This window comes from Drosophila ananassae, chromosome 2R (genome assembly GCF_017639315.1).
Source record: "Drosophila ananassae strain 14024-0371.13 chromosome 2R, ASM1763931v2, whole genome shotgun sequence".
Lineage (NCBI taxonomy): Eukaryota > Metazoa > Arthropoda > Insecta > Diptera > Drosophilidae > Drosophila > Drosophila ananassae.
The window spans coordinates 16,663,350-16,676,810 of NC_057928.1; the positions used below are offsets into that span (position 1 = coordinate 16,663,350).

At 43.3% G+C, this 13,461-nt stretch overlaps 2 protein-coding genes across 2 annotated transcripts; both read right to left on the reverse strand.

Annotated features, from left to right (window-relative positions):
• Positions 1-40: 40 nt before the first annotated feature.
• Positions 41-1,737, reverse strand: LOC6493185 (gamma-glutamyl hydrolase). The gene is made up of 2 exons (XM_001957182.4): positions 1,452-1,737; positions 41-934 (listed from the first exon to the last, which is right to left on the reverse strand). The coding sequence occupies exons 1-2, from the start codon at positions 1,601-1,603 to the stop codon at positions 100-102; spliced, it is 987 nt and encodes a 328-aa protein (XP_001957218.1). The 5' UTR covers positions 1,604-1,737; the 3' UTR covers positions 41-99.
• Positions 1,738-10,382: 8,645 nt separating this feature from the next.
• On the reverse strand, positions 10,383-12,512 carry LOC6493184 (centrosomal and chromosomal factor). Its single transcript, XM_001957181.4, has one exon. The coding sequence runs from the start codon at positions 12,247-12,249 to the stop codon at positions 11,266-11,268; it is 984 nt and encodes a 327-aa protein (XP_001957217.1). The 5' UTR covers positions 12,250-12,512; the 3' UTR covers positions 10,383-11,265.
• Positions 12,513-13,461: the final 949 nt, after the last annotated feature.

Consider the following 13,461-nt stretch of genomic DNA (forward strand, 5'->3'; position numbering starts at 1 on the left):
GGATTTGTTTTGTTCAACAATAAGATTTGAAAGCCATGGATTTGAAAAATATAATTATAAGTTTATTATATTTCAATAATCACAGAAGTTCTGTGTAATTTAACCAAACATTTTGGGATAGTCCACGTCCTTTTCGAACAAGTAGCACTGGAGCCAATTGGAGTCCTTTAAGTGGCCACAGAACGCAGGCTGCCAGTTCCAGATTAGATGCTTTGCCTTCTCCTGGCCGCTGGAAAATCGGTTTTTGTTCCGGCGACAGGCGTTCACAAACTGAGTGGCCATGTTCTGGGCCAGTTCAATGGCCAACTGGGAGTGTCCCAATTGGCAGAGGTCCTTGGAGGCAAACAGCTGCTCGAAGGCAGCACGCTCTGGGTGAAACTGGCAACCGAAAATGGGAAATCGGCGGTGCTCGATGATGGTAATAAATTCCAGCCCTGAGGGATCCTTTTGGGTGGCCAAAGGATGCCAGTTGTTGTTCAAATCGCAGGACTCAAGGCTATCTCTGGTGATGCAGTAGCGATGCTGGTGGCAGGCAAAGGGCTCCTTTCCCATTTTCTCTGCCATGGTTTCCGGAAGTTTTCCAAATAGCTGAGAGTTCCTGTAATCCCCTGTCAAATGCACCGGCATTGCCGTTCGCATATTTGCGCAGTCGATGCGCACCTTTTGCAGCTGGCAGGCGTGGATCAGGATGAGCTGGAAGCCCAGGCAGGTGCCCCAGAGGGGGAAGTAGCCACCGGCGTCGTCCTGTCTCCTTGCCAGATGATTTCGCTCCGAGACCAGTTGGTATATGATCTCAGCACTGGCCACACAATCACTCGTCACATTCGGATGATTTTTTATGTCGTCCGCGTCGATGAAGACTGCTCCTCCTGGAAAAAGGATGCCATTCAGCTGGCCCAGCATCCTCTGATAATAGCCTCGATCTCGGCCTATCCTGTTGGGGAATTGTATGTTTTGTACAATATCCTTAAATATTTTAAAAGATGTAGCCAAGTCTTTTAAAACAAGCAAGGCCATTAAATACATATTTTATAAATAAAACAAAATGAAAATGAAATCGAAAGCAAAAGCGAATATGTACATATTTAATAGCAGAAGCCTTTACTTTCTCGCCCCATCGAATTCTGAAAAACATTTTGGCGCGTTGCCCGAGATGCCCGAGGTGGTAATTATTTCTTCTGCTTCCCGCATTGAAACATTTGCTTTTTATTTGTTTATGCAATTTGGTTATCCCTCCGACCGTATTCCCCGCCCTCATAAGAAATCACTGTTAATGCCCCCGCGATTTGGCGGTGCATTTTCTTTGTTTTTGAACAGAAGCACTATTCTATTACAGACGTGACTATATTTTTAATGAATGAATATGGTTTAAGTAGGCGGGTGCATATAGTTCTGATTACTCCTTAAGTAATGAGTCATACTAGTTTTTAATCTAATAATTTAATACTCACCATATAGGCACTACGTGAGCGCCCGATGCCTCCAAATATTTGACGTACGACGCAGCTATATAGCTATGATAGTTTCCTCCAAAACTCTCTTGCAATTTCGTGGCAATATCGATGCACATGACACCAATGGTCGGTACGTGATTCTCGGCCATTATTGCCCTCTGGTTCCGGGTTTTCAGTTCCCGAACTCGGGTGGCTGCCGGGTCGGCGAGAAATCAACTGAACCGAGTGTTCTGAGTGATGCAAGGTAGACGACTGCCAAATGGGAAGGCGAGGCACGATAACTTTTTGCATTTCTCTCGGTTTATTGAGGGTGAATATCGATATCTATGCTTCATAATGTTCAAAATAAGATTTTACAAATTGCATCGATTTTTTTGTCAGATTTTCTGGGGGATCCCCATCTGGGTGATGGCTATAACTTTGGTTATAATTATCCGATTCATGAGCGGACTACCTTAAACGATTCATAGATAGATTTTACATCAATCTGCATCATTTTTTACTATATCTCCTTTTAAAGATTTCCTGGGCAGACAAAAAAACCCACAACGGATGCATCAGATTACATAGTATTATTAAATTTTGTATCATTTAGTTTCTCTCTTCCTTTAGACCTTTTTTTACCCCTCTGTTGTTGGTGTGATCTTGGCTGGAAAAAAGGATATCAGCATAAATGTCGCATAACAAGTCTTTGTTTCCATTTTATGGACTCAGTGGCATTTACGAGTGTATTCACACTCGCACTCACTCGTATGGGAAAATGGCTAAATGAAAGGGTAGTGAAGTGGAGGGGGAAGGACGGAGATGGAGATGCCTCGGGCCAAAGTCTAAAAGTAAAAGTTGGCATATTTTTGTTTTCTGAACCGAAAATTAAGCCGCTTTTACACACAAACACAGACACACAACTGCCACCTTGCTGTTACACTCTTTCTCTATGGGTGTGAGTGTGTGTGTGTGTGGTTGTGAGTATTTGTGCGGCTTTTACAATGACGTCACAGGGCCGGCCTTTTGCTACTTTATAACCTACTTGCCGTGCATTGAACCAGCCCAGCTTTCTCTCCACAGCCCCTTCACTTTCCCCACTTTCTCCCATGCCATTTTCGGGTAGAGAATTTTCTCTTCTAGGCTCTCTCCCTCGCTCAATGTCTCTGGCTCTCTTCTCGAGCGCACTGCAGGCTGCAGCTTGGGCCAATGAACTCGTCCTGCAAGGACACTGCAGTCGCGTCGAGTGACATTATGAAAGCAACAATACCAACTAACGCAACAACAACTGTTTGGAAAATTCTGCAGAAGCCAAAAGGTCCTTTACCAAGTACCCATCCCCTTTCCTCCTTTTCGTCCCTTCAAGTCCCATCAACGGATGTGGACAGAAGCCACCCTAGACGAGCAATTTACGCTGATTTGGCATTTAAACTGCAGTTGAAGGATACACACCCGACTATGGGAGTGCTTGAGTCAGCCAGGATAATCCTTTTATCTGACCACCTCCTGAAATGTTATTTCAAATTATTTTATAAAATTTTATATTTTTGTGTTGGCCTTTTAGATTTTTGTTTTTTGATTTATAGAAGTCTATATATGGCTATCTTCTTTAAGGATTCAAGAAAACAATAATTTCTTTTATGGAATATATTTCTGGAATATATTATATTTTCTCCAGAATTCTGACCAATTGTTGGCCCAACAATTACTTCCCAGCCCCATTTCATTTTTAGAACCCCACAATTCTGGAAATGTTTCTGGCAATAACAGGTTCCGAGCAATTTGGCCATTATCCTGAAAGTGAATTTTATCTAAATATCACCCCCATCTCCCTAAGTCCATGACAATTAAAATTCCCACACCCATCTGAGCATTTGTCAGGACGTGTTTCGGTTGCCCTCTGACTTCAACTGGGCCCATAAACATTTGTCGTTCAATTTGGCCCATTTTCGTTGCCTACTTTGGAGGGGGGAATTTTTTGGCTAATGGGGCGCGTGCGGTGCGGTAAGCCTCTTAAATGCTGAAAGGCCCAATGCCATCGTCCTATTTCGTAGTATTTGTATTTGCTGCTCTTGCCGATTTTAGTATTTTATTTTTACACAGCTCTCTGACTCGGGCAATTATGGGCTGTCGCCTCGCGCTGGCTAAATTTAACCTGAAAGGCGGGGCGTGACATTCACCAAAGGACCGAAATCGGTGTGTCCTATACCCTACATACATATATGCTATATATCACCCGAGCCTTAGTGTGTGTGTATGCGTTTGTGACGTCATCCGCGTTCTTGCAACGTTCGAAGGCCAATCGACACAGCGGCCCAACAACACAAAAGCATCCTCATTATTTGCCAAACATATTTGGGTTAAGCCCGGCCCAAGCGGCATATCCCGCGAAAGGATTAGGGTCCTTTCATCAGCTCGTCTAATCATCAGAGGACCCGCTGGAGGTGTCTCTGAGATATTTTGTGGGTCAAGTGGGTCCTTGCGGATAAAGGACGATCATAGAAATTCAAAAGACATCAGAAAGGAATAGGCGCAAGGACGTCCGCCCCGGACTAGTTGGCATTGTTTTTGGGGCCAAGTCCCAAGGACGGCGCATTTAAATTAACTGCAGTTTATTTATGTCACCCGCCTAGCCGAGTGGGCATCCTTTTTATGCATTCCGGCGAGTGGCGCCTTTTGTTGCACGCTCTCACTGTCGCTGTAGCTGTTTTTTTTTTTGGTTTATTAATAGGCGGGGGCACTCAGTCGAATACACGCCTGCATATAAATAAACCCAAAATGACCAAAGGACAGCTGGAAGGATGGCAGGAAGCAGCTGCCAAGCCGGTGGCCTTATTCATAATTGATTCAATTATGCGGCCGAAATGCGGGGCGAAGCTGGCTAAAGGGGCGTGGTGTGCACCGATCGGTCCGGTGACGCTTTAAAGTGTTGCACGAACTGGAGGCAGAGAGGCAGTGGCAGCAGCAGTGGCAACGGCAGCGGAAGAGGCTGCTGAAACCGCATCGCTTCTCACCGCAACCGACAAACGTCAACGACTCTAAGGACAACAACGACGGCGTCGAGCTGTTAGCCCCTGACCCAGTTTAAAAAACCGAGAGATAGAGCCGGTTAAAAAGAGATAGCACAATTGAGAGTGAAAGAGAGAGCTGTAGCGCCGACGTCATCATTTGGAGAACCTTCGTTAGGTGCACGGATGACGATGCTTAGCGCAGATGCCCTTGCCATTTGCCTTATCGCAACAGTGGCAGCAGAGATACTTCTCCAAATGCCACCACCCCTTTCTTAACCCATCTTAGCCCTCAACCATACCCACTACCCTACACCCCTCTAAGACATCCATGCAAATGTCTACTTTCCGCACCACTGGTCGTATACGCAATAAACTGATTATTATTGACTTTTAAATTCAATTTAGCGGAGACCAGTTGCCAGGATGCCGCAATGACGACGAGAGCGCGTGGAATGCATAAAATGCCAGTCTAAGAACCCATTTCTCAGCTGGCAAGTGGTGGCTGAGATATGGAGCCACTTCCTCCAGGAATCGATTGATTTTTTATGACTCTACGATGGCTATGCGTCACTTGCTCGCTCAGAATTCATATGCGGTCCTCTGGAATTCAGATGTCCTTGCACTTTCTCTAATTAAAGTAGCTGTTGTCAATACCCATAAATTTTACCACAAATGTCCTGCAAAAGGGCAGACTCTACATGTATTTTGTGAAGCTGACACTTTTCTAACTTATGTTTAGAAAGGATTGGTGATAATTTATTTTTAGATTGGTTTTCAGAAACTTTATTAAAGGGTTACTCTACTATAATAATACTACTATAATAATAAGTTAACACTTATAATATTAAACTTAAAAATCTAAATTTACGCTTTATATTTTATGAGTATTTATTTTGTAATGTTATCTCTTTAATCTTTAAGCCAAATAATCAAATAAGATCTTAAATCCTTTGTCAATTACATGTCATTTATTCATAAATTTAATGTACTTAGCCAAAATCCTTGTGACATCTTATCCAGGCATTGACAGTGACTCCCATGGACCTTGGCTCAATAAAATTCGAACTATCTACTTACGGCTAAAACCAGTGAGCCAAAAACCGAAACGAAAATCGAATTAAATGCCAGGCGACGTGTGGCGAGATGAGGTTGCAAATAAAGTTGGCAATTTGTGCGTGGGGTTTCCCGAGGGCATCACTTGGCGTCACAAAAATGTAGGTCGAGGACAGGATATATGGGAGTCCTGGAGAAGGTCCGGCACTTGGTTGGCTTTATGCGGCAATTATGAATGAAATCCTTTCAGGAACGAGTTCCGTTTCACCGGCAGCAGCATTTATGTTCGAAGGTCGCTTCATCTCTCTCTCTCTCTCCAGCTTTCTGTCTCACTCTGGACTTGGACCAAGGATTCCTGGCTGGGACCCGGCTCAGCTCCCGTTGCGGTAAACGTCATCGTAGTCGGATGGCCTCCGGGCCAGGCGTTAACCTTCGACCGGCGACTGCATCACTCGATTTGTGAATGAAAACAGGGTCAAATTTTAACCGATTCCTAACTAATTTATTTTCATTAACTGTTGTTAATTAATTAAGTTATATTTTTAATAAATAACTTAGCTATACATAGAAGAAATATACAATATATAGGTACCTTATTACCTTTCTTTGTTTATTAAAATATTAATATTTAAAATAATTCTAAAACCAACCAAAAAAGTACTACACTGAAGTATTCCATTTTATTTCTAGTTTATCATCACTTGTTTTTTTTTTTATATACAAGACTAATTAATATGAGCCACTTGGTTATCCTTTGTTATCCTTTAGGCCTTTTCTCGCTTTGACAAATTGTACGTGCATTGGCCCAGTTAGTTGTTCTATTCGTTTGGTCGCTCGACTGCGTTGGAAATAAATGTTTTGTTTATTTTTCGGTTTCTTCTATGTAGGTCGGACCAGGCACGTAGTTCGTGGGGCTCGTTATTCCAGAAAACTGACTGTAAATGTCAGCTTATGCATTTACTTTGGGTCAGTTCTTATAAATAATTAAAGTCCCCCGGGGAGTAGGCCTAAAGAGCCCCCAGTACATGGCTAATTACTCGGCGGCACAACGTTGGTAGCTAAGTGGTAGCGTTGTAATTTATGTTCATGGTAAGATAGGTACTTCAAAAGGACCTCGAACCGGCATAAAATGCTCGAATGTCTGAGACAACGTGTGACTTATTTATGTGCTGTCTTTGGCTTTAAGATATATCCCATATTTTGTGATGCATTGACCCAAATATTTTATTGCTAGTACGCCTTATCCTAGGCCGTCCAAACATTCCGCAAATCAATTTATGATAAGTACGAGTATATATGGATTATTTAAGTTTTCCATTCCCCCCAGGAGCTATGGAGGAGGCTTCCCAATTTCCATTGCCTATTTTGCGGCACTCCTTGTCAGATGTCGCAGTGAAATGTAGACATTTCGCTTAGGTATTGGGTTCAATTACCGAAACACAAGCTGCATACCTAATGAGGACTGCTATCCTGCGCAGGATATCCCCGAGTGTCTCCCATGATTGTTCACACGTAGCCCGATATTTGGGTCAAAGTGCGAATTAGCATAAGTGATGCCTGGGACTAGTGAGAGTATCTCGCGTGTCTGCCAATGCGAAATGATTTAATTTGAACTAAAAATAGCAGGTCTTGTTACTCAAAGAACAGCAGCCTCTTGAAAATTTCATTAAATTTCGTTCCCCTACTTGGGGGTCGGCGGATACATCTTACTTGGGTAAGAAATGAAATTACGGACGGAGTGCCATTAAAAAAACGGGCGAAACAACAAAGATAACAAGCAGGAAACATGAGCAATAAAAATACACAATAAAAAATGAGAAAAGCGTAAAATGATGAAGGGAAACCAGGAGCAATGTCGATGATGGCGATGGCGAAAGGTAAACAAGTTTCAAGTAAATATTGACATGGAAGTCAGCCTCATATAAGCCTGAAGAGCAGCGCTTATACTTGTTTTCAGATGGAAATAAAATGAAAACGATGAGGGCTTTCCCCATCACCCACATTCCCTTTTCCCAAAAATGTACCATGCCTCCCCAAAAGTGAAGGTCGTCATTAAAAGACAGTCGAAAAGTTGACACAGTCAGCCGCAAGTTCAGATTGTTTCTGCAACTTTGTCTGCCACGAGTTTCCCACGTTCATGTTCATGTGCTGAAGAGCCCGAAGAAAGATTAATTATTTTGCCACTGTCTGTACATTGCGGCTTGTTTGTTGCTATCCAGTACTAGAAGTCTTTGGATTGGGTAGATGAAGCCCGGGAGAAGACTTCCCGATGCACAAATTATAGGGTACAAGGCACTTCTTACGACCGAAGTCAGAGCATCGTGGCAACAAGTTGACCGCATCCTTGATCCCTCTCCGCCGTTAGATTTCATGCCAGGCGCGTGGAGCAAATTAACACGCCCTGCCTCGTAAAGAGTCCTCATGCCGATGAATAAATGTGGTGGAAGAGAGACTGGTGGCAGGCTAAGTGAGGCAACTCCTTGCCAGAAGTTAATGCCGCGTAACCTGTTAAAAGAAAGCCCGTGTTCGATGTCCCCATGAACTGCGTTACCTTGTTGGGCCCATAAACGGAGCAACTGGAGATGCCACCAGCAGAAAGGAAAGTAAAACTTATTTCCGTTTATTATTAATAAGCAAAAAGCAGGCACATCATACGTGGAAATGGCTCCAAGGGTGGGAGAGGCAATTCACTCCTTATAGAAATAGCTATGGAAATGCTAAAAATACTCACCCTCCGAAAGGAAACTTAATTAAATGCTTAAAAATAGAGCTATTCATGGCCGGAGAAGACAGCTGCTGGGGAATGCCATATTAAAGGCAGTCAGTCGCTGAATGTGTGGTCTGGGAGCCAAGCAAACTAGTCCTGAATACTGTCAAAATGATTACGTGACTGCGGTTGGGTGCTAGAAGTGCTCACTTTATTGTTACGAGTGTTCGCAATTTCAAACGAAATGCCAAGGGACAGAGATGGGCGCGCCGACAGTAGCTGAGCAGCCAACGGGTCGTATGAGCAACAATCACAGCTGTAAAAATCACACATACGCCCCGTAGTCCCTCCTATTCAGGCAGTTCAGTGGGATCTGTAAGGCACAATTGGTTGCGTATCTTTTTATCTCACTTTAATGCCACCACATTTGTCGACTGTCAACGGGAATTAGGTCAAAGGATATTTTTAGCCACGATGCCAGAGACTATGTAGTGTGCCGGGCCAATTTCGGGTGATGGGAATGTGTTGCATAAATATTTAGATTCCGACATTTTTCATCAACTTTTCGGTCACGTCATGGCTGCTATACTAATCTGTGTGTGCGGGTGGTGTGTTCGTGTTGCATGTAATTTGTTCCCAAGCCAACAACCGAAACAACAAATCAGCAGGAACATGAGACGCCGCCACTCGAGTGCGTGACTGTTGCGGCCATTTAGCGGCAGAAACTTCGATTGGCCATTAAATCGGGCCGAAAGTGAAAACCAAGTAGTCTCTCTGGGAAAGCCCACCCTCTATGTCCCACTGTAAGAACGTTAATGCCTTAAACATTCCCGCTAATTTCGTTAATTTGTTGCCAAATTTGATTTGGCAAGCAGATGGATTTTTATGATGATTGTTCGGTTTCAATTTGTGCTTCAGCCCCCATTGGGAACTTGCCATTAATTTGAAATCTGTCGCTCAGCCACAAATCAATCAATGCAAAATACGAGTAGATGCCACCAATACAAGTTGCATGCCCCCACCGATACGCTGTCAAATCAAACTGTCAGTGCGCACTCGTTTGCTTTTATTGCGGTCGGGTCGGGTTGGGGGCTGGGGGCTGGGGTTCGGTTTCGGGCTCGGGTTATTCGATATTTATTGTCTGCCAGTTCAGATGGAATCGTATTAATCAAACGCCTTCAGACGTCCTCAGACTCATTATAAATTCAACATGAATCCCGCATCAAGATTTCCAGCCATTTCGCTGCCTTGACAACCGAATAGTAACGGGGCGACACACAAATCCTGATGGCAATTCAATCGGTGACCTACTTTCCTGGACATAACACATTATTATTTATTTTTATATTTTTTGCGAAACTTTTTCGGCATTTTCGGTTGGGATATTGTATGGCTCGATTCTAGGAGGTTCACCCGTGCGTTATGGTTGGCAGAGCGGGTTCAATTGGCTCGCCTAATTGCAGTTTCCACATAATAATCATAATGCGATGTGTGTGTCATTGATTTGTAGCTATTTTGGTAAACTTTTTATGGGAAAAACTTTTGGATTGGTGTCACCGACGATGAAGATAAAGTGGTCCATAAAGTATACAGATTATGATGCTGTAAGTTTGCGATAACTAGATGCAATAATTACTAGATTACTAGCGAATAAAAGTCAGTTTTTGGTGTAAATTATTTCACTTTTATTGAACTCTCTTTGCTCGAGGCTATTGGCCTTCCGAATGATTATAATTCTTCTGCGTTGGCTGCTGCTTAGGTAAATAGTAATTATAAGATGCTGCTGTATATATGCTGTGTATATTAATGCTGATATTGTTCTGTATAATCCATCAACGTTTATTGCTTTGGCTTATGATTCAATGCTAATGCATCCATATAATATATATATGTATATAGTAGGCCTTGGTTTGTAATTTCATAATATTTCTCCTCTATAAACTGTAAATGTGTATAACTGCTAAAGTAATGTATGTCTTGAATACTTGTTTTTAAGTCAGTTGCGCGGCTGCTTCGGCTATATATTCTACGTCTGAATGCTACTTGCTCGAGTGCTGGGTCTAAGTACTTGGATTCTATTCATAAACTCTACTTGGTTTGGCAAATAATTTTGATTTGAATAAAATATATCTTAAACTAAATAATTCAAGTGTCTTAAGAGAGTGTGCTTTTTTAGGATTTTGCGGAACAAATAGATATAAATGCTTGTCAATTTTTGATCCCATTAAATACTTACAAAGGAAATTTACATCAACTTATCTTGTATATTTTTATAGTTTTAGTTTAATTTTCGGAACAAATACTTATCATGTGAATCTCTGTTTGCTTTGACTTTTTTTGATAAAGGCACGAATTGTATAAGAATTTATACAAAAAGGAAATCTATTGTGACTTTTACACTCAATTCAATCAAACCTTTAAAGTTATTATTTTTCTTATATTTTTTTTTTAGTGTTTACAGTCTTCGGTATGCGTGACATGATCTTGATCTAGCATCAAAGCGGTGACGAATGCGTGTATATTGATTTTGTTAATGACGAATTCTACGCTTCTACTTTAGTTTATATATTCTTCGTAAGTGCAAAAGTTAATCAAATTGTTATCAAATTTTTATCGTTCCAATAATTCCGTTTTACTTTTAATTTATCTTTTTTTATTTTTACCAATTTTACCGAAGTTAGTGAGAAGACTTTTGGATATGACGGGTTTTTTCGGGATAAAGGGAAGGAGTATCAAGGACATTTTCAAGGATGGGGGAAAATTGTTGTATCACAGATTTTGAAATGAATTTTGGGATCCAGGGTAGATGTTGTTTTTTTTTTTCTAAAAGCTAAATGAATTCTTGAGCGAAGTATTTAGTACTTAAGCTGTTTTTAAAGTTAATTTAAAATTTTAAGGTAGATTTTTTAAATCTATTAATGATTATAATTTTTATACTTCGAAATGATCTTATCAAGCTAGGATTTAAAAAAAGAATTTTAATAAAGGAAAAAAATAAGGAGTTTTTATCTGAGTTTTGTATACCAGCTATAGATGATTTGGATGTCCTGGAGGATCCTTAGCGCCTGGCATATTGGCAGCAGACCGAGCTGCGCGGCACCCGCTGCGTCGGCAGGCCGGACATGCCCTTCAGATATGTGTAGGATACGGGCTGGCGCAGAATCCTCTGGGGCGGCGGCTTTTGCTTGCCTTTGGTGGCCGAACTCGAGGTGGAGGACGACCTGCCCGCCGGGTGAGGGTGCTGATGCTGATGCGAATGATTCTGCTGTCTATTGAGTTCCACGTTCGAGGCGGACTTGAGGGCTGACTTCAGAGGCAAGGCGGCTGCTGGCTGCTGGTTCGAGGAGGGTGGCGGCGGCGGCGATGGGCCGCTGCAGGAGAGCGAGCGAGAGGTCAGCGAGAGGCTTTCGAAGGCGCGACGCAGCGACGAAGTGGAGCGCCGGTGCAGGCGCGAAAAGCTGGCTCGACTAATGGGCTTCTTTTTGGACTGCAACTGCTCCTGGTGCTGCTGCTGTTGTTGTTGTTGAATCTGCAGTTGCTGTTCTTGCTGCTCCTCGATGTCCAGGGTGCTGCTCGTTTCGCTGGAGGCGCAGGACATGGACATCAGTTCCAGACGCGACTGCTGAGCGGTGCTGAGGCCACGCCCCGAGGAGCACGAGTCGGTCGATGAACTGTGGGCATCCTCTTCCAGCAGAGTGCCTCCCGCACCGGCTCCGGCCCCCTTGGCCGCCGTGGATGTTGCAACTGCAGCTGCGTCATCCGATTGAACTAGGTCATCCTGCGACCTCAGGCCGAATCGACGGCTCAGCTGCCGAAAGAAGCCCAGATTGCGCTCGTAGCGCGGCGTTGGCGAGACGCTTAAACTGCCGCCCGGCGAGGGCGTGGATGTGTTGTAGCCCACTTCCAGTTTGCTGAGACTGTTGTTGTTGTTCAGACTTCCATTGCTGGCGGTCATGTGTTGTTGTTGTTGCTGTTGCTGCTGTTGTTGCTTCTGCTGCTGTTGCGGCAGCTCATCGGCGAAACAAACATGCGGGGTACCCATTGTCGTCCACCGTGGCGTATGAGTAATTTCCTTATCGGGACGCCCGTGCGTATGTGTAATATCCTTGTTTAGAGGAGTGCACTTCCGCCGCCTTTCCGCTTCCGGGCCAGTAATAGTGACTCTCTCCCCTTCTCTTGCACTTCCTTTGTTATTGTAACCGGTGTCTGAGACTGTTTATCTTTGTCTTTGTCGGGAATGCCGAGAGCACGAGAGAACGTGTTTGGCGAACCGACTGGGCACGTTGTCCTGCCGCTTGTGAGGCGGCAAATCGGAAGCCGCTGCCTTTTATAGCCTCGCCCGGCAATCTGCAAAGTGTCCTCGGAGAGCACTGTCGGCCGCGAGCCGGAGAGAGCGCTCCTGCAAGCCTTGCTCCACATCCCCCACTGCCCTGCCGCCGCCTCGCTCCCTTTCTCTCGGCTTTCGCCTTTGTCTTTCTTCCTGCATTGTTGCCTAATATTAAAACGGGAAGCAAAATTCTGTTTACCGTTGTTTCTGCTCATTTCTCTGTGTTTGCTTGCATTGCTTGCGCCGCTGGCCGCCAGGTGGTGTCAATGCACGCCGGGGCGGTCGGAGGGTGGCTGCGTCCTCATGATCATATCCGGTACTTTTTAAAGGGTATGCTCTTTTTTTGGATTGGTATTAATCAAGTAGCACCTTTATAAATATTTTGCATTTTTTTCTCTGTATTATATTTATTTATTATTTAGAACTAAGTGTCTTAAAAAAGAAGAAATCATATATTGTAAGCAAAGGTTAGAACTAAAAATTAATATATGCAGTTAAGATTAAAGTAAACTTTCCAGATAACCTATTTTTAAACACTACAGGGTATAAGCCATTCGACATCCTCTACTATATCCCTAAAGGCTACTCGCTCCTTTGTCTCTAATTGTTTTCGTTTGGACTCTCCCCTCAAAGTCATCAATTCTTAATCAGTCAGACGTTTTCATTTCACTTTGTTCCGTTTGACTTTCTCGGTTGATTTAATTTGTTTTTGTCAAAAATAGCCCCGAGTAGCTGAAGCGAAGGCTTATTCTGCCAGAGACTTGGGCTGCCTGAATTTGCCTAAAATATCCTTGCTGTTGACATGTTTGAAGGACTCTAAGAGCCGCTACTTAGGAAACTAAGAGGCAGCCCTTTGCAGAAGCAGCCCAAGTAGCGCTTTATCATTTTAGGTTTATTAAAATTTTCCCACACTTTAGTTTTATTTTT